General features: G+C 42.1%; 1 protein-coding gene across 1 annotated transcript in view; it reads right to left on the bottom strand.

The window, feature by feature from the left end:
• Positions 1-420: 420 nt before the first annotated feature.
• LOC139407683 (pituitary adenylate cyclase-activating polypeptide type I receptor-like) overlaps positions 421-23608 on the bottom strand; it is a 59516-nt gene continuing 36328 nt past the window's right edge. The window contains exons 4-13 of the mRNA XM_071151529.1: positions 8965-9065; positions 6643-6740; positions 6290-6422; positions 5063-5216; positions 4794-4854; positions 4572-4641; positions 4329-4420; positions 3977-4106; positions 2508-2549; positions 421-2193 (exon numbers count right to left, since the gene is read on the bottom strand). Of these exons, the coding sequence (XP_071007630.1) occupies positions 1951-2193; positions 2508-2549; positions 3977-4106; positions 4329-4420; positions 4572-4641; positions 4794-4854; positions 5063-5216; positions 6290-6422; positions 6643-6740; positions 8965-9065 (1124 nt within the window). The 3' untranslated portion in view covers positions 421-1950. The remainder of the gene's footprint in view (positions 2194-2507; positions 2550-3976; positions 4107-4328; positions 4421-4571; positions 4642-4793; positions 4855-5062; positions 5217-6289; positions 6423-6642; positions 6741-8964; positions 9066-23608) is intronic.

The following is a 23608-nucleotide window of genomic DNA, read 5'->3' as shown; positions in this document are numbered from 1 at the left end:
TAAACAAAGTTATGCAACACTCGAAGTAATTGTGAAAAAGTAATTGCCCCCTTACACTCAATAGCTGTTTGCGTCACTTTATCTGCACTTCCTGTAGTTGTTGATCAGTCTCTCAAGTTGCTGTGGAGGAATTTTGGCCCACTGTTCCATGCAGAACTGCTGTAACTCACCGACATTTGTGAGTTTTCAAGCATGAACTGCTCGTTTCAAGTCCTGCCACAACATCTCAATTGGGATTAGGTCTGGATTTTGACTAGGCCATTCCAAAACTTTAAATGTGTTGCTTTTTAGGCATTTTCCTGTTGACTCTGTATAGGAGTTGCAGCGATGAGACAAGACTGTAACTACCAATTGGATACCACAAAAAAGGGGTAAAACTTTTAAAAAATGATAATAACAAGTATACAATTTTTTAAAACTCAGGTTCCCTTTATTTGATATTTGTTTTTGGTTGAAGATCTGATAACATTCAGTATTAAAAAAAATCAAACATTTAGAAAGGGGGCAAATACTTTTTCATGGCACTGTATTGTATAGATTGCTCAAATATGATATTTTATATAAATAAGTTGAAATTGGTATTTATAAAATCTGGTTCCGTATCTCTAAATAAATGCAATGTAATCCAAGAAAACAGGAGTGCACAGTTTCAAAAACACAACCCATACTAGACTATATAATTCATTCATTCATGGCGATTTACACATCTATTGTTAATCACAAAAAACAAGAGGGTCTAAATAAATAATTGTACAGTGTAGTGCTCCAGATGTGCTGCTGCACTGTGCAACATGTTGCAATGCAATCCGTAAGGTAGAAGTGGCAGTGGTGTAATGTACTTAAGTAAATATACTTGAAAGTACTACTTAAGTAGTTTTTTGGGGCATCTGTACTTTACTGTACCATTTATATTTTTCACATCTTTTACTTTTACTTCACTGCATTCCTACAGAAAATGATGTACTTTTTACTCCATGCATTTTCCCTTACTCGTTACATTTTTTATGCTTTGCAGGACAGGAAAATTGTCTAATTCACACACGTATCAAGAGAACATCCCTGGTCATCCCTACTGCCTCTGATCTGGCGGACTCACTAAACACATGCTTCGTTTGTAAATGATGTCTGAGTGTTGGAGCAGGCCCCTGACTATCAGTAAATAAAAAAAAATAAAAAAATAATGCTGTCTTGTTTGCTTTATATAAGGAATTTGAAATAATTTATACTTTTACTTTTGATAGTATATTTTAGCAATTACATTTACTTTTGATACTTAAGTATATTTAAAACCAAATACTTTTAGACTTTTACTCAAGTATTATTTTACTGGGTGACTTTCAAATTTACTTTAGTAGTTTTCTATTAAGGTATCGTTTACTTTTACTCAAGTATGAAAATTGGGTACTTTTCCCACCACTAATAAGTGGTTGTTCTTCTCTGTACACTTCAGGTTGATGAGGGGAGAGAGGTCAGTTGAACATGGACGATATAGGGAATAATTTGCCATTTCAGATGCAGGCACTGTTTGATTTCTTACTACTCTGGATACAAGCCCATGTCTGGCAAAAATACCAGCAAACAACCCAAACACAGCACAGTTCCAAATGCCCTGACACACAAGGCTGTGTCTATCATTGTACTATGAAATATACTGTATATTGTAGATACTATAAGGGTTGCTTCAGTTGGGAATCTGGTCAAACTGTGGCAATTGTGATATAGGGACTCAAGGATTTTCCTGTAGAGTTCTTTGTCAGTCTATGGAACCCCCCAGCCAAGCCAATCAGTCAACAAAACAGATACCACAATCTATAGAACAACATTCAAAGAGAGACCTCTCTAGAGACAGTTCTATCTGATATTTGGGGATTGCAGGAGAAGGAGAAGGAAAGGAGAGACCATTTAATTTTTGTTCACTCAGACAGTGTGAGTGTGTTAGTGCAGGTGGAATCAGAGTTGTGTGTTAGGGTGTGTGTCGTCACAGATTGAGACAGAGCTGTTTGTGAGTGTGTGTGTGTCGGTGAGTGTGTATGTGTCACTGATGCAGGGCAGTTCCTTGGGGGAGGACTTCTCCATCACAGAGATCTGTGTGACGGTGGAGCTCTCTGTGAATAGGGTGCGTCTTCTCCTACTGTAGCTCATATAGCCCTGGGTCTGCCACTTCCACAGACGCTTCTTCAGCTCCGCCTGCACCTAGACACACACACACACACACACACACACACACACACACACAGTCAGAGAGAGTGATATAGTAGTTGGGGGGAGAGAGAATTGATGGGGGGAGAGAGAGAGCGAGAGAGAGAAACTCTCATTTAAAAGCACATTGAGAGGTCTGTACATGGCGTACAGTACTTAAGATAATCTGGACATTAGAGACTTGAGAAAGCAGTCTATTATAAGAATTTTGGATTTTCATCCTCGTCTCCGCAGTAAGAACACTAAGTGTTATTCAATCAAAGTTCTAATTCTGTCATTCTAATTATGTTGGTAACCCCCCTGCTTACTTCTCCATTCAGGAAACAGTAGAGCAGAGCCACAACAAAGCCCTGAGAAGAAGGAATAGAAAGTGAGTTGTACTGTACATCAGGCCATTTTGACTAGCTACGTTATTACAAGATCATATACAGTTGAAGTCAGAAGTTTACATACACCTTAGCCAAATACATTTAAACTCAGTTTTTGACAATTCCTGACATTTAATCCAAGTAAAAAATACCTGGTTTAGGTCGGTTAGGATCACCACTTCATTTTAAGAATGTGACATGTCAGAATAATAGTAGAGAGACTGATTTATTTCAACTTTTATTTCTTTCATCACATTCCCAGTGGGTCAGAAGTTTACATACACACAATTAGTATTTGGGTAGCATTGACTTTCAATTGTTTAACTTGGGTCAAACGTTTCAGGTAGCCTTCCACAAGCTTCCCACAATAAGTTGGGTGAATTTTGGCCCATTCCTCCTGACAGAGCTGGTGTAACTGAGTCAAGTTTGTAGGCCTCCTTGCTCGCACACGCTTTTTCAGTTCTGCCCAATAATGTTCTATAGGATTGAGGTCAGGGCTTTGTGATGGCCACTCCAATACCTGGACTTTGTTGTCCTTAAGCCATTTTGCCACAAGTTTGGAAGTATGCTTGGGGTCATTGTCCATTTGGAAGACCAATTTGCGACCAGGCTTTAACTTCCTGATGTTTTGAGATGTTGCTTCAATCCATATTTTGTGAAGTGCACCAGGCCCTCCTGCAGCAAAGCACCCCCACAACATGATGCTGCCACCCCCGTGTTTCACGGTTGGGATGATGTTCTTCAGTTTGCAAGCCTCCCCTTTGTTCCTCCAAACATAACAATGGTCATTATGGCCAAACAGTTCAATTTTTGTTTCATCAGACCAGAGGACATTTCTCCAAAAAGTACGATCTTTGTCCCCATGTGCCGTTGCAAACCGTAGTCTGGCTTTTTTATGGTGGGTTTGGAGCAGTGGCTTCTTCCTTGCTGAGTGGCCTTTCAGGTTATGTCGATAAAAGACTTGTTTTATTGTGGATATAGATACCTTTGTACCTGTTTCCTCCAGTATCTTCACAAGGTCCTTTGCTGTTGTTCTGGGATTGATTTGCACTTTTTGCACCAAAGTACATTCATTTTTAGGAGACAGAACACGTCTCCTTCCCGAGCGGTATGACGGCTGCATAGCCCCATGGCCCCATGGTGTTTATACTTGGGTACTATTGTTTGTACAAATGAACGTGATACCGTCGGGCATTTGGAAATTGCTCCCATTGATGAAAAACGAGCTTTAATGACTCCAACCTAAGTTTATGTAAACTTCCGACTTCAACTGTATTACGTCAAAATACACTTATTCAGACAGCGTCATCCCCAACACACGTTGCACGTCACATTCTGTACGTTGCATAAACACACACACACACGTGAGCAGGCACGCGATACGGGCACTCACGCACACACACATCTACCTGGAAGGATCCCAGACCCAGCTCTATGAAGATGCGTGCCTCCTCTCCTGTGTTCTCTGGTAGGAAGGCAAACACCATGTAATGCATCCCAAACAGAGGGATCAGGAACAGGGTGGACTTAGCCAGCCTCCTGCACACACACACACACACACGCGCACACACAAACAGCAATTAACACTCTAGGCCAATGCGTAGGTATTTGTTGAGGGAGCCATTACAACTGTTCTGGTTTGAGATGTACTCATCACGCAAGCGTGGTCACTGAACCATCATCGTTGTGTGTGTGTGTGTGTGTGTGTGTGTGTGTGTGTGTGTGTGTGTGTGTGTGTGTGAGGAGGGGGGGGGGACTCACATGAAGTGGCCTGTGTTGTGTCCCCTGACACCGGGAGATTTTAGCTTCTGGACCAGTATACGGATCACATTAATGAAGATGATGAAGTTGACCTTAAGCAGTGGAGAAAGAGGATGAGTTAGGGCAGAATACTTTACAACACAGGGTGGGTTAGGGTTGGAGTTGAGGCTAAGGCTAGGTTTATGGAGACCACGGTCAGGGTTAGATTTGAGGTTAGGGTTAGGTGAGTGTTAGGCTATTCACCAGCAGTGATGCAGTTATAGGCCCTTTGATAATCCACCAAATGAAGGCCACATCGGTGTCGTCCCAGCAACTACATTGGGACAGAACAAGATGATATCAGACAGTACCGTATTATAACCAATCTCCAATTGTATTACATTAGGATTCATGTATGAATTTTTAGGCTACATGACCATATCAATTCAGAGTAAATTCAAAGCAAATGCTAGTTTCCATACTTACCCTCTGTTATCATAGAAGTTTCGTGTCAGAACCCACACCAACAATACTGTGGTTGGGAGACCTAACAGACACAGAGAATGGACAAACATCAGCAAGATGTTGTAACAAAGCCATGCCTCTTTGAGTTGTTGAGGAGAGAGGGAGAAGGGAAGAGAGGAAAAAGAGAGAGAGAGTGAGTGTGAAAAGAGAGATAGGTGTGTGTGTGTGCGAAAGACAGAACGAGGGAGAGAGAGAGAAAGAAAGAGGACAGATTGAGAAAGGTCACCTACCCCAGCCGATGAGTGTGTACCACCAGAAGTACTTATTGTGTGAGACAAAGGTGAGGGCAAGGAGGGTCTGGAGGTACATGCCCTCGACCAGCAACCAGAAGTAGTTAGCCAGGATGCTGAACTGGAAGAACGCCACTGCTGATTTACACGCCGTCTGCAGGAGAACACAATATACACACACACGGAAAAAAAATGCTGTGTTGTTTGGCTGACCCAATTTGCTGGGTTACAGGCATTGGGTCACTTAGTTGTTGAATTGTTTTCTTTAAAAAGGAAAATGTTGGGTTGTTGATGCTGGGATATTGAGATATGACCCAGTGAGTCAGATCCGAAGACTGGAGGTGTGGCTTGGTAGGGGCGTGGCTGCCACATAGTTATTTTTGGCCAGCCGTGAGAGTAAATGTCATTCCGGTTCATCTGTTCCGGTTCACTGACACTTTTGTAGTTTTAATGAGGCTTACACAAGTGTCTGAGTTCCACAAAAACCCATGCATATCCCAATTTCGGGATAGTTACCACTTTGTTACAATATGTAAATAATAATGTTATTAACTTTATATTAGAATACGCAATGTGCAACAATATTCAAGGAAATGTTAAATTTGCAAATTACCTGCACACTGCCACCTCCACCCCTCCCCTTCACCCTCGGGTTCCCCATCCACCATGCCAATGACTCCCTGAGACACAATCACACTTTCACACCTTTCTATAGTTGACTCTCTATTGCCTCGATCTCCTCTCTGTGCTGTGGATTTACTTTCTAAGTATAGAATTCCCCATCGCCTTGTCTGTACACACAGCCCTTTTCTCTCAACTGGACGACTCGCTCTGTTTAGAAGCATGTATCAGCATAAAATATACTGAGGAGAAAGTCTCGACTCGCTCTCTCACAGACTCGTTTCAATAACTTAAAATGTGTTCAAGTGAGATTGTGTTTACCATCTCACACTGTTCCCATACAACAAGATGAGTCATACACTCTGAAGGCAATGACATTCAATGGAGGGAAGTGCTAGGATGAAGACTTATAAAGTTTCAGGAACTTAGTATAGATCGATGGGATACTCTATGAACTTACATGAAGTTAATGTAGATACGGTATAGAATATCTAAATACTGTATATGGTGGTGTAAGAGGTAGAAGTCACAGGGAGTTAGAGACAGTTTTGGGACATTAAATCCTGTGTAGTAAGTGTCCTTTGTTGATGACATCATGACACTCACAGTGGACATGAAGCAGTGGTCGAAGTTCTCATCAGCAAAAAGAACCCCATCCTTGATGAAGACGGCACTGGCTCTCAGGATGAACGAGGAGAAGAGGTTGATGTGGATGTAGTTCCTGGTACAGTGGAACTTCCTGTACGGGTGAGTTAACTTCTTATTAAACTGACCTCATTTCCTGTCAGGCGAGTTTAGAGGGTCCATGTTTGCAAATGTATTCCCATACAATATATAATGTACCATTATAAACTATAATACCTATATGAATGCAGTCCATTCTTACAGTGTTATCTATTTATCATGTATCTGTGTATCTCTTAGGAACTAATATTGGACTGAGTATGTCCTAGTGTTACCTGAACACAGCGAAGACAAAAATGGCTGATATGAGGGAGATGAGGGAGGTGGCGTATCCAGCAGTGTACACCTGACTGATGGTCAAAAAGTATGTTGTCTGGAAATCAACAGGAGAAAGGTCAAAAAGAAACATGAAGTACTGGTTTTAGTATTTGGGGGGAGGTTCATTTATTTGCACCAAATAAAACTAGTGAAAGACAAAACAGTACAGATAGAAAAATGGTGAAAATGGTGTGCAAGAGAAGTTGGAAACCAAAAAGGGCTTACGGTGCATTTGGAAATTATTCAGACCCCTTGACTTTATCCACATTTTGTTACGTTACAGCCTTATTCTAAAATGGATTAACTTCTTATGGGCAGGACGGTAGCGTCCCACCTGGCCAACATCCGGTGAAATTGCAGAGCGCGAAATTCAAACTACAGAATTATAAATATTTAACTTTCATAAAATCAGAAGTGTAATACATCAAAATAAAGCTTAACTTCTTGTTAATCCAGCCGCTGTGTCAGATTTCAAAAAGGCTTTACGGCGAAAGCACACCCTGCGATTATCTGAGAACAGCGCCCCGCATACAAAAGCATGAAAAACATATTTCATCCAGGCAGGTGCGCCACGAAAATACTGCCCCCTACCCAAGAGAGGTATAAAATAAAAAAAATCCCTCATCAATCTATACACAATACGCCATAATGACAAATAAAAAACAGGTTTAAGAAATATCATATTTACATAAGTATTCAGAATCTTTACTCAATACATTATTGAAGCACTTTTTACAGCGAAAACAGTCTTGAGTTTTCATGGGTATGACGTTACAAACTTGGCACACTTGTATTTGGGGAGTTTCTCCCATTCTTCTCTGCAGATCCTCTAAAGTTCTGTCAGGTTGGATGGGGAGCGTTGCTGCACAGCCATTTTCAGGTCTCTCCAGAGATGTTAAATCGGGTTTAAGTCCTGGCTCTGGCTGGGCCACTCAAGGACATTCAGAGACTTACCTCGAAGCCACTCCTGTGTTGTCTTGGCTGTATGCTTAGGGTCATTGTCCTGTTGGAAGGTGAACCTTCGCACCAGTCTGAGGTCCTGATCGCTCTGAGCAGGTTTTCATCAAGTATCTCTCTGTAAATTGCTCCATTCATCTTTCCCTCGATCCTGACTAGTCTCCAAGTCCATGCCGCTGAAAAACATCCCCACAGCATAATGCTTCCACCACCATGCTTCACCGTAGGGATGGTGCCAGGTTTCCTCCAGATGTGACACTTTGCATTCAGGCGAACGTGGTTTCATCAGACCAGATCATCTTTTTTTTCATGGTCTGAGAGTCCTTTAGGTGCTTTTTGGCAAACTCCAAACGGGTTGTCATGTGCCTTTTACTAAGGAGTGGCTTCCGTCTGGCCACTTTACCATACAGGCCTGATTGGTAGAGTGCTGCAGAGAAGCTTCTTCCGTTTAAGAATGATGGCGTCTACTGTGTTCTTGGGGACCTTCACGCCTGCATAAATATTTTGGTACCCATCCCCAGATCTGTGCCTCAACACAATCCTGTCTCGGAGTTCTAGGACAATTTCTTCGACCTCATGGCTTGGTTTTTGCTCTAACATGCACTGTCAACTGTGGAACCTTATATAGACAGGTGTGTGCCTTTCCAAATCATGTCCAATCAATAGAATTTACCACAGGTGGACTCCAATCAAGTTGTATAAAGAGTTCAAGGATGATCAATGGAAACAGGATGCACCTGAGCTCCATTTTTGAGTCTCAGAGTAAAAGGTCTGAATACTTATGTATATAAGGTCTTTCTGTTTGAAGTTTTTTACATTTGCAAAAAATGTAAAAACTTCAAATACCATCAATACCTTGCCTGCATATACTCAATCATATATTTATATAATTATCATATACTGACAAGTAGATAAAACAACGTAAGCTTAGCAAATTAACTTATCCAGACAGGAAAGGTAAAAAGACGAGCTGCATCTGAAGTCGGACTTGATCGCATTTACTTATATGTAAACAGACCGGTTTCTGATTCTGAACTGCAAGCGTAACTTTTCATGATGCGCCTGGGAAATGGGTCTGTTACAATGAGAGTACAGTACAGCCCAGATAATTCAAACAAGCACATGACTGAATAGGTCATTAGAGGTTTCCTCGTTCAATTTGTTTCTAATGGCAGAATCAACATGACATTCCTTCTGTCCTCAACCAATCACATTCCTTCTCCCACAGAACAAAATTGAAAGTGGAACATTTCAATGAGTGTCTGAATAACAGAGTGATTAAAAGAGAATGTACATTATGTGAGTGATGTGATATCTCTAACCTCTGATCCTGTCTCTGACTCCTCTGCGAACTCACAGGCCTCCTCATATGTAGGGTACAGCTCTGTCCAGCCATCCTTCGTACAGTTCCTGAAGATGTAACCTGAGAAACAGATCAACCAATCATAAGCCAGCCCTGAGGGTGTGAAGGAGGAGCCACCAGAGCTGGTGGCCTGCAGGTATTTTCTCAACTAGATTTGCTCACCTCCTGCGTCCTCTCTCCTCCGTCATCTCTCGCCTCCTTTTGAAAAGGATCAAAGGTAATCGAGGAGAGGGAACGTGGACGGAAATGCACTTGTTTGAAATGAGACGATCCTTCTCCACACGCACTCTGTCAGGCAAATTACATTTACAGGGGTGGAATCCCAAAATAAATGTGTACAGTGATAAAAACAAATTAAGAACATTTTATAGATAAATGATAGCAATCTCCTAACCTCATAACTAGCTACCAAGGAGCCATTTCAGGCTATCAATCAAGTTAGAGTAGCTAGCTTGTCTAACTATTTTAGCTGACATTCCTGCTGGCCAGGTTGGTAGACTTTAGAAAAGCAAGTAATAACTAAATGTACTGAATAAGACTCACATTCCTTTCAATATGTTACCTAGATTTGAGCAGAGATGCAGAGAAGCATATTTCTTTAAAATAACCACCAGTCAGGAGGATAGACAGCTCAAGAGGTATGCTTAGATATGCAGAAAAAAAAATACAGATATTTTTTACAAAGATTTAAGCATAATAATTATGGCTCTAGAATGCAGGGAAAATCTGTTTCAAGTGTTTGAAATTTGCAAAATTCTCCAAATTACGGACGGGTAGCATGAGCACCCTCCAGAACACCCCCCAGCCATCCTCACGTACTTTGTACCCATTCAGATTTTTGGGTTGCATGATGCCCTTGATACAGTGCGTTGCAATAGTTAAAGAACAAAGACACAAAGCAATGAAAGTTTACAGTAAAACCGTGTTCAATACTTTATCATACTAGACAGTGAAATACTGTAGTTCAGAATGCAGCAGGCCAATTAATTGCCTAGGGACCTGTCTTCTCTCTGTTCTGTTTATTTCTTTATGATCATACTCATGTATATGATTGCATGTGTTGTGTTGTGTTGGTGCTGTTGGTGTGTGTGTGCATATGTGCGTGCGTGTGCATGTGCACCTGTGTGTGTGTGTGTGTGTGTGTGTGTGTGCATGCATGTTTGTGTGTGTTGTTTTGTCATGTTGTTATGGGCTAAGGGATCAGAGGGCTGTGTGTTATTATTTCTACAGACTGATTAGATAGAGGATTAGATGCACCACAGAGGGCAATGACAGAAGAGGAGAGAGAGAGATAAGGGCCATAGTGGCAGGAAATAATGAACACAATGAAACACACACCAAACACATAGACTAGGGTTCAACTCCTGGCCAGGGCTACCCACAAAACTCCCAAAAATATACTTGCATGGTTGGTTTCATTGACTCTTCCCTTTAACGGCCCCAAAATGACCCATTTTTGACTACAACTTCTTGGAGATGATCAGCTTGAGGTGTAGAATCACTGATCTATCAAGGGACTCCCGAGTGTCACAGTGGTCTAAGGCACTGCATCTCAGTGTTAGAGGTGTCACTAGAGACCCTGGTTTGATTCCAGGCTGTTTTACAACCAGCTGTAATTGGGAGCCCCATAGTGCGGCACACAATTGGCCCAGCACCGTTAGGTTTCGGCCAGGGAAGGAGGTCATTGTAAATAAGATTTTTTCTTAACTGACTTGACTACTTAAATAAAGGTTAAATAAAAAATCTACAAATACGATTCCTTGCCAAATAATAGGTTTTGTGTGATTAAGATTCGCAGAGCTACACCTCCCCTGGCGATCCCCCTGGCAAACACACATGCACAACCAAACATTGATTGATTGGAGACAGCTTATGTCAATTACAGAACATTTACCATTGATTTTCTACCTGTAGCTACAGTAGTGGATAATGTTGGAAATACTGGTAAAAGCCCAGTGCCTACCAGGGCCTCCAGCACTGAGCTAGCCACGGCACGCCTTCACCATGAGGTAGCTGCTTGCTAGCTAACGCCCCACTAGCCTCACGTCTATAGAGTTATACTGTGCTCACCCCCTCAGCCCCTCGTGTCGTGTCACTAACAACACCAGCGCTTCAATCCCTGGAAAGGCAGAGGGCTTTACTGCTTCCATTTTCAGAAATGTACAAAGACTCAGCCCAAGTAAGTAGAGACCTCAACATGACCTCTTTATTGTTGGCTTATCAGGCTGAGTTACTGGAGGAGCTGGGGAAGAATCTGGACTCGGACACCCTAGATCCGGATGCTTGGGAGGAGACCTGTATGATTACAGACCTGAGCCTCCGTTCCTCCCATAGTACCATCCAAGGCTGTGGTCATATCATGAGCCTAGTGGAGGTGGGAGAAAGGGTACTTTGGCTAAGCTTATCCAGCTTCAAAGAGAAAGTGCACTATACAAATTATGGGTTCAACAAGGGTTCTTCTAAGATCCTCAAAGTTCTTCGAAGAATCTAAGGGTTCTTGGCACTGAAAATGGACCCCAAAAGGTTCAACCAAGAAGGGAAAGGGGGATACCTAGTCAGTTGTACAACTGAATGGGATTCATCAAGGAACCTCCTTAGCTGGTGGGGGTTCTAGCAGGCACCTAACTGCCCAACTGAAACATTTCGATTTGAATTTGAAAGGACAGCAGGTTAAGGCACTTACCTTAAATTGAGTAGATCTTTACATTTTTCAGTTCAGGTTTGTCCCTTATATGATCTAAATTGATATTGTTTAATGGTGATACCATCTGTCTTTTCATATTTGTGCAAATTTTTCTAAAACAATGACTGGACACAATTCAATGGATATCAATCAACAAAGAGGTAAGAATATGTAGGCTATAAGAATATGCTGAAGGCTAGCTGTATTGGCTGCAGATGACTGAATTGCTCACGTTTGTGTCTGTGTCGGCAGGTATACGGACAGGGATGCATACAAGGGTATGTCAATTGGTATTGGTATGTTATGCAGATCACATTTACCAACCTCCTCCCTTATCTCTTCAATTAATATGCCACAGGCCTCTACATTATGGAGAAGGTATGTGTATGAAAACCATTATCAAAACAGATTTTTTCATTCACATTCACCACAAAAACCAAGGTATGAATACTGTTGTGTGTTCTGTTAATCTTATAATTGCATTTTTGGGGATTCACAGACTTCACCCTTCCTACCTCTCTGATGAATATTGATGGATTCTGGGTACTAACTCTTAAACTTGGGATAGGGTTAATTATCAGGTATCATATTTAAATATTGAGTGCTTAGGTTTAGAGGGTCTACATCAGAAGTTAATGGTTATCTGTAGGAGGAAAGTATATGGTGGGGGGAATTAAGCTTGGAATGTACTGTGTGTTGGGAAATCGATCACATATGGCAGACATTGATAAGGGGAGAGAGCCATGGATTAGAATTAGAACCTCACAATATAACAAGCAACCTGTTCAATCGCCACGCACCGCAAAATCATTCTGGCTATGGATACGGAGAACATCAACACATTAACATCAACACACCAGAGGAAATACCCACTGGATTTGGGGCTCTGCAGATTAGGATTTTTTTATTCTACGTTGCCACTAAAATCACAATAAACTGAGAAATAAAATATGGTGTTATTGTTATGCATATTATTATCATTAATAATAATAATATCAGGGGTATTTAAAAAACTGTACCCCAAAAAGTAATTCAAAAGGTTCTTTGAGGATCCATTAAAAGAGATTATTTGAAGAATTTGTAGGGATTCCCCCACAGTTTCAATTTGAAGAACCCCTAAAGGGTACTCCAGGAACCTTTTCTTTTTAGAGTGTGGACCTCCTGGATGCCCCAGGGACACACAAGGAATTGTTCAGCCCCACTGTGACATGTGCAAAAAGGGAAAAAAAGGTCCCAAACTGTCATTCTGATTCCCATGTACCATGGGATGAGCATGAGGGGGGGCTGGGCAACGGGTTCAACCAAATATGAGCTGCTATACTGTTGCAGGTATCATCTGGATATTGAGAACCGGTAAGTAACTGTAAGTGCTGTAGTCTTACTGGTACAGTAATATGTACCGTTCTTTCATAATGGGAAGGATCGCTAAAACCATTCAAATACTTTTACAGAACTGCAAGAAAACCAGTATCTGGTGCAAGAGTGTTTACCCCAGAGCAGGAGACCCACATTGTAAATATGGTCATTGCAAATAACTGCATCAGACTCAGAACTGCAGGACCACATAATGGCATATAACACCATATTCCAAAACGTTAACAGAGTGAGTCTCTCTGCACTGTCTCGTCTACTGAAACGCAACATAATTAGGATGAAGCAGCTGTACAGAGTCCATTTCGAAGGAAACTCAGACCATGTAAAACAACAGAGATATGAATATGTGCAGGTAAGCTGTACTATCCTATCATTGGTACTGGTTCTGGAAGTGTATGGTGCTACATCATATTGACTGATCCTTGTCTTTTCGTACTGTGCTACATTGTTTTGTCTCTTTCAGAGAGTCATGGAGCTAGAAGTGCATCATGAGCTAATATAAGTGGCGAGGCAGGTTTCAACCTTGCAAAAACAAGGGGCCGCGGCAGAAATATCATCGGACACCGTGCCATCATCAACGTCCCAGGAGAACGTGGTGGCAACAGAACAATGTGTGCGGCTATTAGTCAAAACGGCGTCCTTCACCATCATGCAATCTTAGGCCCATACAACACTGCACACATTATCACATTTCTGGACACCCTCCACAACAGACTAATCCCTAATGACCAGGGGCCAGAGCATCAGATACGTTATCATCTGGGACAATGTTAGTTTCCACCGGGCTGCTGTGGTCCGCAATTGGTTCACAGGTCACCCACTTTTCATTGCACTCAATCCCCCCCCCCCCCCATACTCCCCGTTCTTGAATCCTATTGAAGAATTCTTCTCTGCATGGCATTGGAAGGTGGATGATCGCCAGCCCCACCAACGCATACCCTTTCTACAGGCAATGGAGGAGGCTTGTGGAGACATCGGTCAGGGGTCATGCCAGGCCTGGATAAGGCACTCCAGGCGATACTTTCCACGCTGCCTATGTGATGTGGATTGTCTTTTTTTCTAGCACCAATGTTTTAGTTTTTTCTACTGCTTTTTTTTGTTTGAGAAGTGTTAGAACATTTTGAGAATAAAAAACAACAACTTTTCCCTCTTATTTGTTGTAACGATCTGGGTGTAGTGGGTGCGAAGTCAGGCGCAGGACGCAGATATTTCAGGGTAGTGCTATTTAATGCACAAACTGCGAACATAAGCCACCCCACGAAAACACAGGGTGCACACAAAACCAAATGCCCCAAACACGGGGACTAAAACAGTCCAGCAAATAAAAACACGAACAGGAAAACACGTTAACCTCTAACGTGCACACTAGTCACACAAACAATCCTGCACAAAGAGCAGGTTGGCTAATAAAGCCCAACTAATCACCAAATAAACAACAGGTGTAACCAATTAACAGACAAGGAGGGGAGGGGAGGGGAGGGGAGGGGAGGGGGGGTGAAAGAATCAGTGGCAGCTAGTAGGCCGGTGACTACGAGCGCCACCCGAATGGGAAGGGGAGCCACCTTCGGTAGGAGTCGTGACATTTGTATTGATAGTGTGTTATGTTCGGAAAACACATCCATACTTTACACATTTGGTTACCTGTGTGCATGTGTGTTTGTATGATTATACTTTATTGCAAACTGCTATACCCTGCACACAGTTAAGTGTTTTTCATTTATACTATCAGTGCTTCGTGTGCTTATTCAAATGGTTTGTGTGTACTGTATTGATGCAAAAACATCATTTTTAAAAGAGTTAAGAGTTTTGCAAGAATCGTTTGCTTTTGCCAGAGATGTGTACTGTTTTGCTGGTTTGGTGTAAGGTTTTGTGGTTAGTGTGTAGAGTTTTGCAAAAAATAGCCTATAGTTTCAAAGATGGTGCCTAAGCAATCAGAAAAAACTGTAATTCAATTTCTGTGCATTTTGTTATTCTCATGTTTTACGTACTAGTTATATTATGTGTTTATGCTGCAACTCTTATTTGGGTGTGAATACTCGTACATTCAGATGTACGTACATTCAGCTGATATTCTTTGCTTCGTTTTCTACACACAGTAAGCACATGGCATGGCTGCCAATATTGCATTATGGGAGTGCGTGCTGGTTAGGCTCCATAAACATCATCTACAGTAGGTGGATGTTGTGTTATTCATGCCTGGCTGCACATAGTGTTATGGCATGCTTGCTATTATTGCAAGAGCACACAGAGGTTATGGTTGCCTAGAGGTGAACACTAGCTACTCCTTCCACGGCATCTGCTGGAGCATTGCAGTACGATGGCTCATCATTTTAGGATAGTAGTAAGCAAGTTTATCTGCGTTATCATGCATGCTTGTACATGCAGGCATCTTATACCCTGATGCAGCTCACTGAGCATGACTCATATCTACCAACTTGTGCTGTTCCAAATGTGTGGGTTCTACATGAAGGTACTAAACGATATCATAACCGCCATTGATAAAAGACAGTACTGTGCAGCCGTCTTCATCGACCTTGCCAAGGCTTTCGACTCTGTCAATCACCATATTCTTATCGGCAGACTCAGTAGCCTCGGTTTTTCTGATGACTGCCTTGCCTGGTTCACCAACTACTTTGCAGACAGAGTTCAGTGTGTCAAATCGGAGGGCATGCTGTCCGGTCCTCTGGCAGTCTCTATGGGGGTGCCACAGGGTTCAATTCTCGGGCCGACTCTTTTCTCTGTATATATCAATGATGTTGCTCTTGTTGCGGGCCATTCCCTGATCCACCTCTACGCAGAAGACACCATTCTATATACTTCCGGCCCGTCCTTGGACACTGTGCTATCTAACCTCCAAACGAGCTTCAATGCCATACAACACTCCTTCCGTGGCCTCCAACTGCTTCTAAACGCTAGTAAAACCAAATGCATGCTTTTCAACCGTTCGCTGCCTGCACGCCTGACTAGCATCACCACCCTGGATGGTTCCGACCTTGAATATGTGGACATCTATAAGTACCTAGGTGTCTGGCTAGACTGTAAACTCTCCTTCCAGACTCATATCAAACATCTCCAATCGAAAATCAAATCTAGAGTCGGCTTTCTATTCCGCAACAAAGCCTCCTTCACTCACGCCGCCAAACTTACCCTAGTAAAACTGACTATCCTACCGATCCTGGACTTCGGCGATGTCATCTACAAAATTGCTTCCAACACTCTACTCAGCAAACTGGATGCAGTTTATCACAGTGCCATCCGTTTTGTCACTAAAGCACCTTATACCACCCACCACTGCGACCTGTATGCTCTAGTCGGCTGGCCCTCGCTACATATTCGTCGCCAGACCCACTGCCTCCAGGTCATCTACAAGTCCATGCTAGTCCACCCGTAGCACACGCTCCAGCAGGTGTATCTCACTGATCATCCCTAAAGCCAACACCTCATTTGGCCGCCTTTCGTTCCAGTTCTCTGCTGCCTGTGACTGGAACGAATTGCAAAAATCGCTGAAGTTGGAGACTTTTATCTCCCTCACCAACTTCAAACATCTGCTATCTGAGCAGCTAACCGATCGCTGCAGCTGTACATAGTCTATCGGTAAATAGCCCACCCATTTTTACCTACCTCATCCCCATACTGTTTCTATTTATTTACTTTTCTGCTTTTTTGCACACCAATATCTCTACCTGTACATGACCATCTGATCATTTATCACTCCAGTGTTAATCTGCAAAATTGTAATTATTCGCCTACCTCCTCATGCCTTTTGCACACAATGTATATAGACTCTCTTTTTATCTACGGTGTTATTGACTTGTTAATTGTTTACTCCATGTGTAACTCTGTGTGTTGTCTGTTCACACTGCTATGCTTTATCTTGGCCAGGTCGCAGTTGCAAATTAGAACTTGTTCTCAACTAGCCTACCTGGTTAAATAAAGGTGAAATATATTTTTTTAAATGAACTGTTCAGCAGTCAAGTAGAAGGATCTCTTGTGCTACTTGAATGGTGTTTAGTCTGCCATCGGCTAAACATTACTGGGTATTTTCAGTATATTCAAAAAGGTACAGCCTCCTTTTTAAATTGATAATACTGCCTAATCCTCACCTCTCTTCCTCAGATTTTAAGTTATCACACTGGACCTTAGTGGGGAAGCTGACGCGTATAGCTGTGCGATGACTAATCAAGGCTTGCTTTAGTTTCAGCGTGCTGGATGGGCTGTTGACACTACCATTATCTAGCATGTGCTGGGCTTGCTAAACACCCACATGGTGATCAGTGTTGACGATCAAGCGTTCATTGCCTCTAACGGGAAGGTCTGTTAACGGTTATTCAGGAAATGCAGGCTGATCTAGTAATCTATGGGGTCTGTTTCTTTCGTTGTCAGGGCATCATTTTATTCTACTCTCATGGCTTACCAGCGTATACCATTAGACATTAGCCTTCAGCTCAGGTAAACTATTTGTAGGTCTAGATTGTGATTATCAGGTCACTCTTCCTGTGCACACTGTGCATGCTGCAGATGCATCAGCCACTGTTGAGCAATTTCAGTAAGACATTAGGCTGTTTAGATGAGGTGGATACGTAGCTATTGTTAGTTGCGGTTTTGGGGGATTGTTAGGAATACTGTATGTTTTATGCTATGTGATGGTATGTCATGGCTGAGTTGTGCCGCTCTGCAGAAGCCTACTGTATGGTCTTCTCTCTGTAAAATGTCCGCTGTTATATAAGCACATACAGTGGGGAGAAGTATTTGATACACTGCCGATTTTGCAGGTTTTCCTACTTACAAAGCATCTAGAGGTCTGTATTTTTTTTTTTTTCAACTGTGAGAGACGGAATCTAAAACAAAAATCCAGAAAATCACATTGCATGATTTTTAAGTAATTAATTTGCACTTTATTGCATGACATAAGTATTTGATACATCAGAAAAGCAGAACTTAATATTTGGTACAGATACCTTTGTTTGCAATTAGAGGTCATACGTTTCCTGTAATTCTTGACCAGGTTTGCACACACTGCAGCAGGGATTTTAGCCCACTCCTCCATACAGACCTTCTCCAGATCCTTCAGGTTTCGGGGCTGTCGCTGGGCAATACGGACCTTCAGCTCCCTCCAAAGAAGGAGTTTAATCCATGACGGCGTAGTGTGTTACTAATGGTTTTCTTTGAGACTGTGGTCCCAGCTCTCTTCAGGTCATTGACCAGGTCCTGCCGTGTAGTTCTGGGCTGATCCCTTTTTTTTTTTGATCCCTCTTTTTTGACCTTCCTCATGATCATTGATGCCCCACAAGGTGAGATCTTGCATGGAGGGTGACTGACCGTCATCTTGACCTTCTTCCATTTTCTAGTAATTGCGCCAACAGTTGTTGCCTTCTCACCAAGCTGCTTGCCTATTGTCCTGTAGCCCATCCCAGCCTTGTGCAGGTCTATAATTTAACCCTGATGTCCTTACACAGCTCTCTGGTCTTGGCCATTGTGGAGAGGTTGGAGACTGTTTGATTGAGTGTGTGGACAGGTTTCTTTTTCATAGGTAACGAATTCAAACAGGTGCAGTTAATACAGGTAATGAGTGGAGAAGAGGAGGGCTTCAAAAAGAAAAACTAACAGGTCTGTGAGAGCTGGAATTCTTACTGGTTGGTAGGTGATCAAATACTTATATCATGCAATAAAATGCAAATTAATTACTTAAAAATCATACAATGTGATTTTCTGCATTTTTGTTTTAGATTCCATCTCTCACAGTTGAAGTGTACCTATGATAAAAAATTACAGACCTCTACGTGCTTTGTAAGTAGGAAAACCTGCAAAATCGGCAGTGTATCAAATACTTGTTCTCCCCACTGTATGCCTTTTCTATTCCAATTTCAGTCGGGAAATGTGCCATATCATGCTCCAATAGCAGGGTTTCAGTTCATATTGGGCGTCAAGACCCGTCTGCATGCAGTCTGCTCAAGAATCCATCTGTCTGCCTACTCTTCATGACCTATGGAGAAGCAGCGAACATGCATATCAGAGTTTCTCTCCTCTCAGTAGTTTGAGTTCACGTTAAGGCAACAGTGTTGGGTTGACATTACACTTTTCCAGAGGCGGTCCATATGATGACTTTAGGGGTTCTTTCCGTCTGAATACACTAAATGTTCCTTCCCTTTACTTTTGTATGATCGCTTAGGTTTGCTTTACGGACTCTCACTTGTGGAACATTGTCATCGTCACCAGAACTAACACCGCTTTGTCCTCTCTTTCATGTTATGCGGCCTGCATGCTGAACACGGGCAGCACCTGGCGAACCTCTGTTCAATATTTATCACTGATGCTGGCAAACGAGATATTGGTTTTCATCACGGCTCCGTCTCCTCTGCCAACGCTGCGGGCATACCCCTGAGATATACACAGCCATTCATTTTGATTTGGCGCTGCTTCAGCGGCTTCCCTATCTGGCCCTGCACACACACTGAAGATCATAGGGCGTGGTCTTCTACTTCCTACGAACTCTATATTCGATTAAAAGCCAAGGAGATTTTGGATGCTAAAAGTGATGAGTTCATCTGCGAGTTCCCATGCATTAAATAGATAAATAAAAATGTCGGCGTTCAGCTCACAGTCAATAGCTTTGCTTCAGTTGTCTTCGTAATAAAGTTCAGTGCATATCAGTACAGGTGGTTGGCTGGGTGCTTATTACTTAGATTGCTTATAGTATATACTTCGTGCAGACCACATGATTAGGCTTCCCATATAGTTCTGTGATAGTACCCGGTGGTGCTTCTTTAGGGTACACTGCTACTTAGCAGATAGGCAGTTGTGCCAACATTAAGCCCATCTTGACTCTAGCGATGGTACCCAGCTGTACATAAGACAGATAGGAGTTATACGTCGCTCAGTATGCACAAATGGTTAACATTATTTTATTTATTTATTTTTAAAATACTTGTTACCCCTTTATTTCCACAATTTCATGATATCCAATGGGTATTTACAGTCTTGTCCGATCGATGCAACTCCCGTACAGACTCGGGAGAGGCGAAGGTTGAGAGAGCCATGCATCCTCCGAAACACGGCCCTGCCAAGCCGCACTTCTTGACACACTGCTCGTTTAACCCGGAAGCCAGCCGCACCATTGTGTTGGAGGAAACACAGTACAACTGGCGACCGAAGTCAGCGTGCATGCGCCCGGCCCTCCACAGGAGTTGCTAGAGCCATTTGCTGCTACTACTACTACCTAACTACAGTACCACTCAAATGTTTGGACACATCTACTCATTCAAGGGTTTTTATTTATTTTTACTGTAATTGTTGTCCAAAGTTTTGACTGGTACTGTAATTTCGGGCTTTTTAGTACTTTTGTGTTTCAGTTATTTTTATAAGAAAATTTATTATTTCTATTTCTAATATTGTTTAAAAAAAATATATATTTCTAAATACTTTGAATAGAAAGTATAATACTAATTATTTTACAACATTCCTTATCTTGAATGGTAAGGTATATTTGTAGATTATTTCTTTATCAATTAATGTATTTTATTGTTTTCCTGTTGTGTTTTATTACAATCCCTACCGTGGATAGTATTGGGTGTTCAGTTATTAGACACATCGATGAGAACATTGTATTATTTAGAATAGCCATGGAGTAGTCTTGGTGTCTCAGAACCGTTGGTTATTTAAGTGATAATGCTAGAGAAGCTGGAGTTTGGTGGATATATTGGCACGGGTGTTGTTAGGCCAGAGACGATGTCAAGAGCTGGCAAACCATGCCAATGTATCCTGCAAACACCGGTGTCGAGGGCATTATCACTTTATACGATGGGTTAACAACATATTCAAATAATGATTGACATATTTTCATTAAATTAATTCATGAATTAATTCATACTATTTCATCCTTCCACAATATATAGTCCCGACACAAATCTAGGGTTGCTACCCAAGCCAGCTGCATTTTCTTTCTATCGGTTCGGTTGCCAGAGACACGACCCAGTCGTTCAGTCTTTTTGTTCTGTATTTGTTCTGTACCCAGTTGTTTGTTGTAATTGTTCCATTGCCATACTGGCTGGCCACATTCTTATTCCTTGCTTGCTAGCTAGCCAACTATGGCTAACTTATAGTCACGTCAAACAGTGCAGCCAGAATAACAACAAAGTAGCTGAGTTTCAAGTTCCTTGGTGTCCACATCACCAACAATCTACCAAACACACCAAGACAGTCATGAAGAGGGCACGACAAAACCTTTTCCCCCTCAGAAGACTGAAAAGATTTGGCATGGGTCCCCAGATCCTCAAAAAGTTATACAGCTGCACCATCGAGAGCATCCTGACCGGTTGCGTCACCGCCTGGTATGGCAACTGCTCGGCATCTAACCGTAAGGCACTACAGAGGGTAGTGCGAACGTCCCAGTACATTACTGGGGCCAAGCTTCCTGCATTCCAGGTTCTATATAATAGGCGGTGTTAGAGGAAAGCCCATAAAACTGTCAGAGACTCCAGGCACCCAAGTCAAAGACTGTTTTCTCTGCTACCGCACAGCAAGCAATACTGGAGCGCCAAGTCTAGGACCAAAAGATTCCTTAACAGCTTCTACCCCCAAGCCATTAGACTGCTGAAGAATTAATCAAATGGCCACAGGACTATTACATTTGTATTGTACACTGCTGCTACTCGCTGTTTATTATCTATGCATAGTCACTTCACCCCTAAATACTTGTACAAATTACGTTTAACATGTACCCCTACACACTCGGTACTGGTACCCTCTGTATATAGCGTCGTTATTGTGTTACTTTTTATAGTTTTTTTACTTTAGTTTTTTGGGCAAATATTTTCTTAACTCTTCTTGAACTGCACTGTTGGTTAAGGGCTTGTAAGTAAGCATTTCACGGTAAGGTCTACACTGTTGGTTAAGGGCTTGTAAGTAAGCATTTCACGATAAGGTCTACACTGTTGGTTAAGGGCTTGTCAGTAAGCATTTCACGGTAAGGTCTACACTGTTGGTTAAGGGCTTGTAAGTAAGCATTTCACGGTAAGGTCTACACTTGTATTCGGTGCATGTGACAAATACAGTTTGATTTGATCTGCATTTGTTTAAGCTGTTTTCTAGTGACATTTATTTGGATACATTCATAACAATGAGCTAATGAGGCACGATTTCGCCTGGCACAGAAAATGTGCTCACTCGTCAGGACACTGTTGTTCAGAGGAGCTAGCCAACAACACAGCTACAGTAACACGATCACTTCAAACTGAAGCTGGAAAGACTGCAAACTAGCTGCACTTCATTTTGTTTGACCTTTTTTCAATTGACATTTCTTTGAACGTTTCCATAAAAAGGATGCCAGCTGACTCATGATTTTGACTGGCTGAGAAATGCTGCCTGCCTGTCTCTCGTCCCGACTCCTGACACATTCATTACTATGGGACAGCCGGAGATCGACTTTGAATATTGAAACAATGTTGCAAATATCAGAGACACAGGCAGCGAGGTTTATAAACATCTCTGCTGTTAAAAACTAAATGTTAGTCTAAAAGAAATGTGAGAATGTCTCAATGCTTTTTATAGTGGAGATCAAGTTTATAAATTGTCTGGCTGGGCTGATGAAAAAGTGGATTGCGCAATCAGATGGAACAGAGTAAATAGGCATTTTAACGTTTTAGATTTAGCCGGTGGTAACTTGTAGAATAGACACCTGCTGGAATGTGGTTTTAACCAATCAGCATTCAGGATTAGCACCACCCATTGTATAACAATGAACTACGAGAGCTACACGTTGATTGTATTTGGGTAGTTTTGTATTCATTCATATCCCCAGAAATCTGACCAGAGTTGAATGCCTTGGTCCACACTCTCATGTTGCGTTGATGTTGCTGTATACCCACGCATGAGATTTGATTATGGCTTTGAGAATAGGTGTTGTGTTTATTTTGTAGACTAAGCATCTTCCACTATGCTATCTCCTTGCCCCCTCTCTCCTGCCTCTGGCCTCCCACTGTAGAAGTAGTGAATTACTATCCACTAATGACACCTTCATAACAGCTCAGTAGCCCTGTATCAACACAGCAGCTAACTGAGAAAAGGAGGTTAAAGAGGGTTTAACACAATGGGACTGTGAAGCTGTCTATTGGCTGTTATGGATAATAAATTAGAACTGCACCCATCCAGTACCTTGCTCCACAGTGAGACGGTGAGCGGTAGGAGAATGAATGTGGGGTATTGAACAGTATAGTGAAGAGTGGGCGGCTTGACTGATAAGATGCCAGTGAGATTTTAGATTCTGTATTAGCATTAGCATAAAGTGGCTAGTGGCCATAGCATGGAGGCCTGTAGCCCTGCAGCCATGGTAAGACAGGGTTGGTGGGTGAGTGGATGGCTCAGCAGTACTATCTAGCCTAGCGGTAGCATAGCATAACTGAGGGCTAAGGCTAAAACTCCAGGGACAGTAGAGACTGAACAATGGTGGCTAACAAGCTTCAATAATGCTCATCCTCACACTCCTCCTCACTCAGAGTTGAACCCTTTGATTTTTGATTATTTCTTTATTTTTCCCTCCGTGGCTCTAAGT

Source organism: Oncorhynchus clarkii, chromosome 4, assembly GCF_045791955.1.
Source record: "Oncorhynchus clarkii lewisi isolate Uvic-CL-2024 chromosome 4, UVic_Ocla_1.0, whole genome shotgun sequence".
In the NCBI taxonomy this organism is placed as follows: Eukaryota; Metazoa; Chordata; class Actinopteri; order Salmoniformes; family Salmonidae; genus Oncorhynchus; species Oncorhynchus clarkii.
This window is presented reverse-complemented; position numbering and strand designations above follow the sequence as displayed.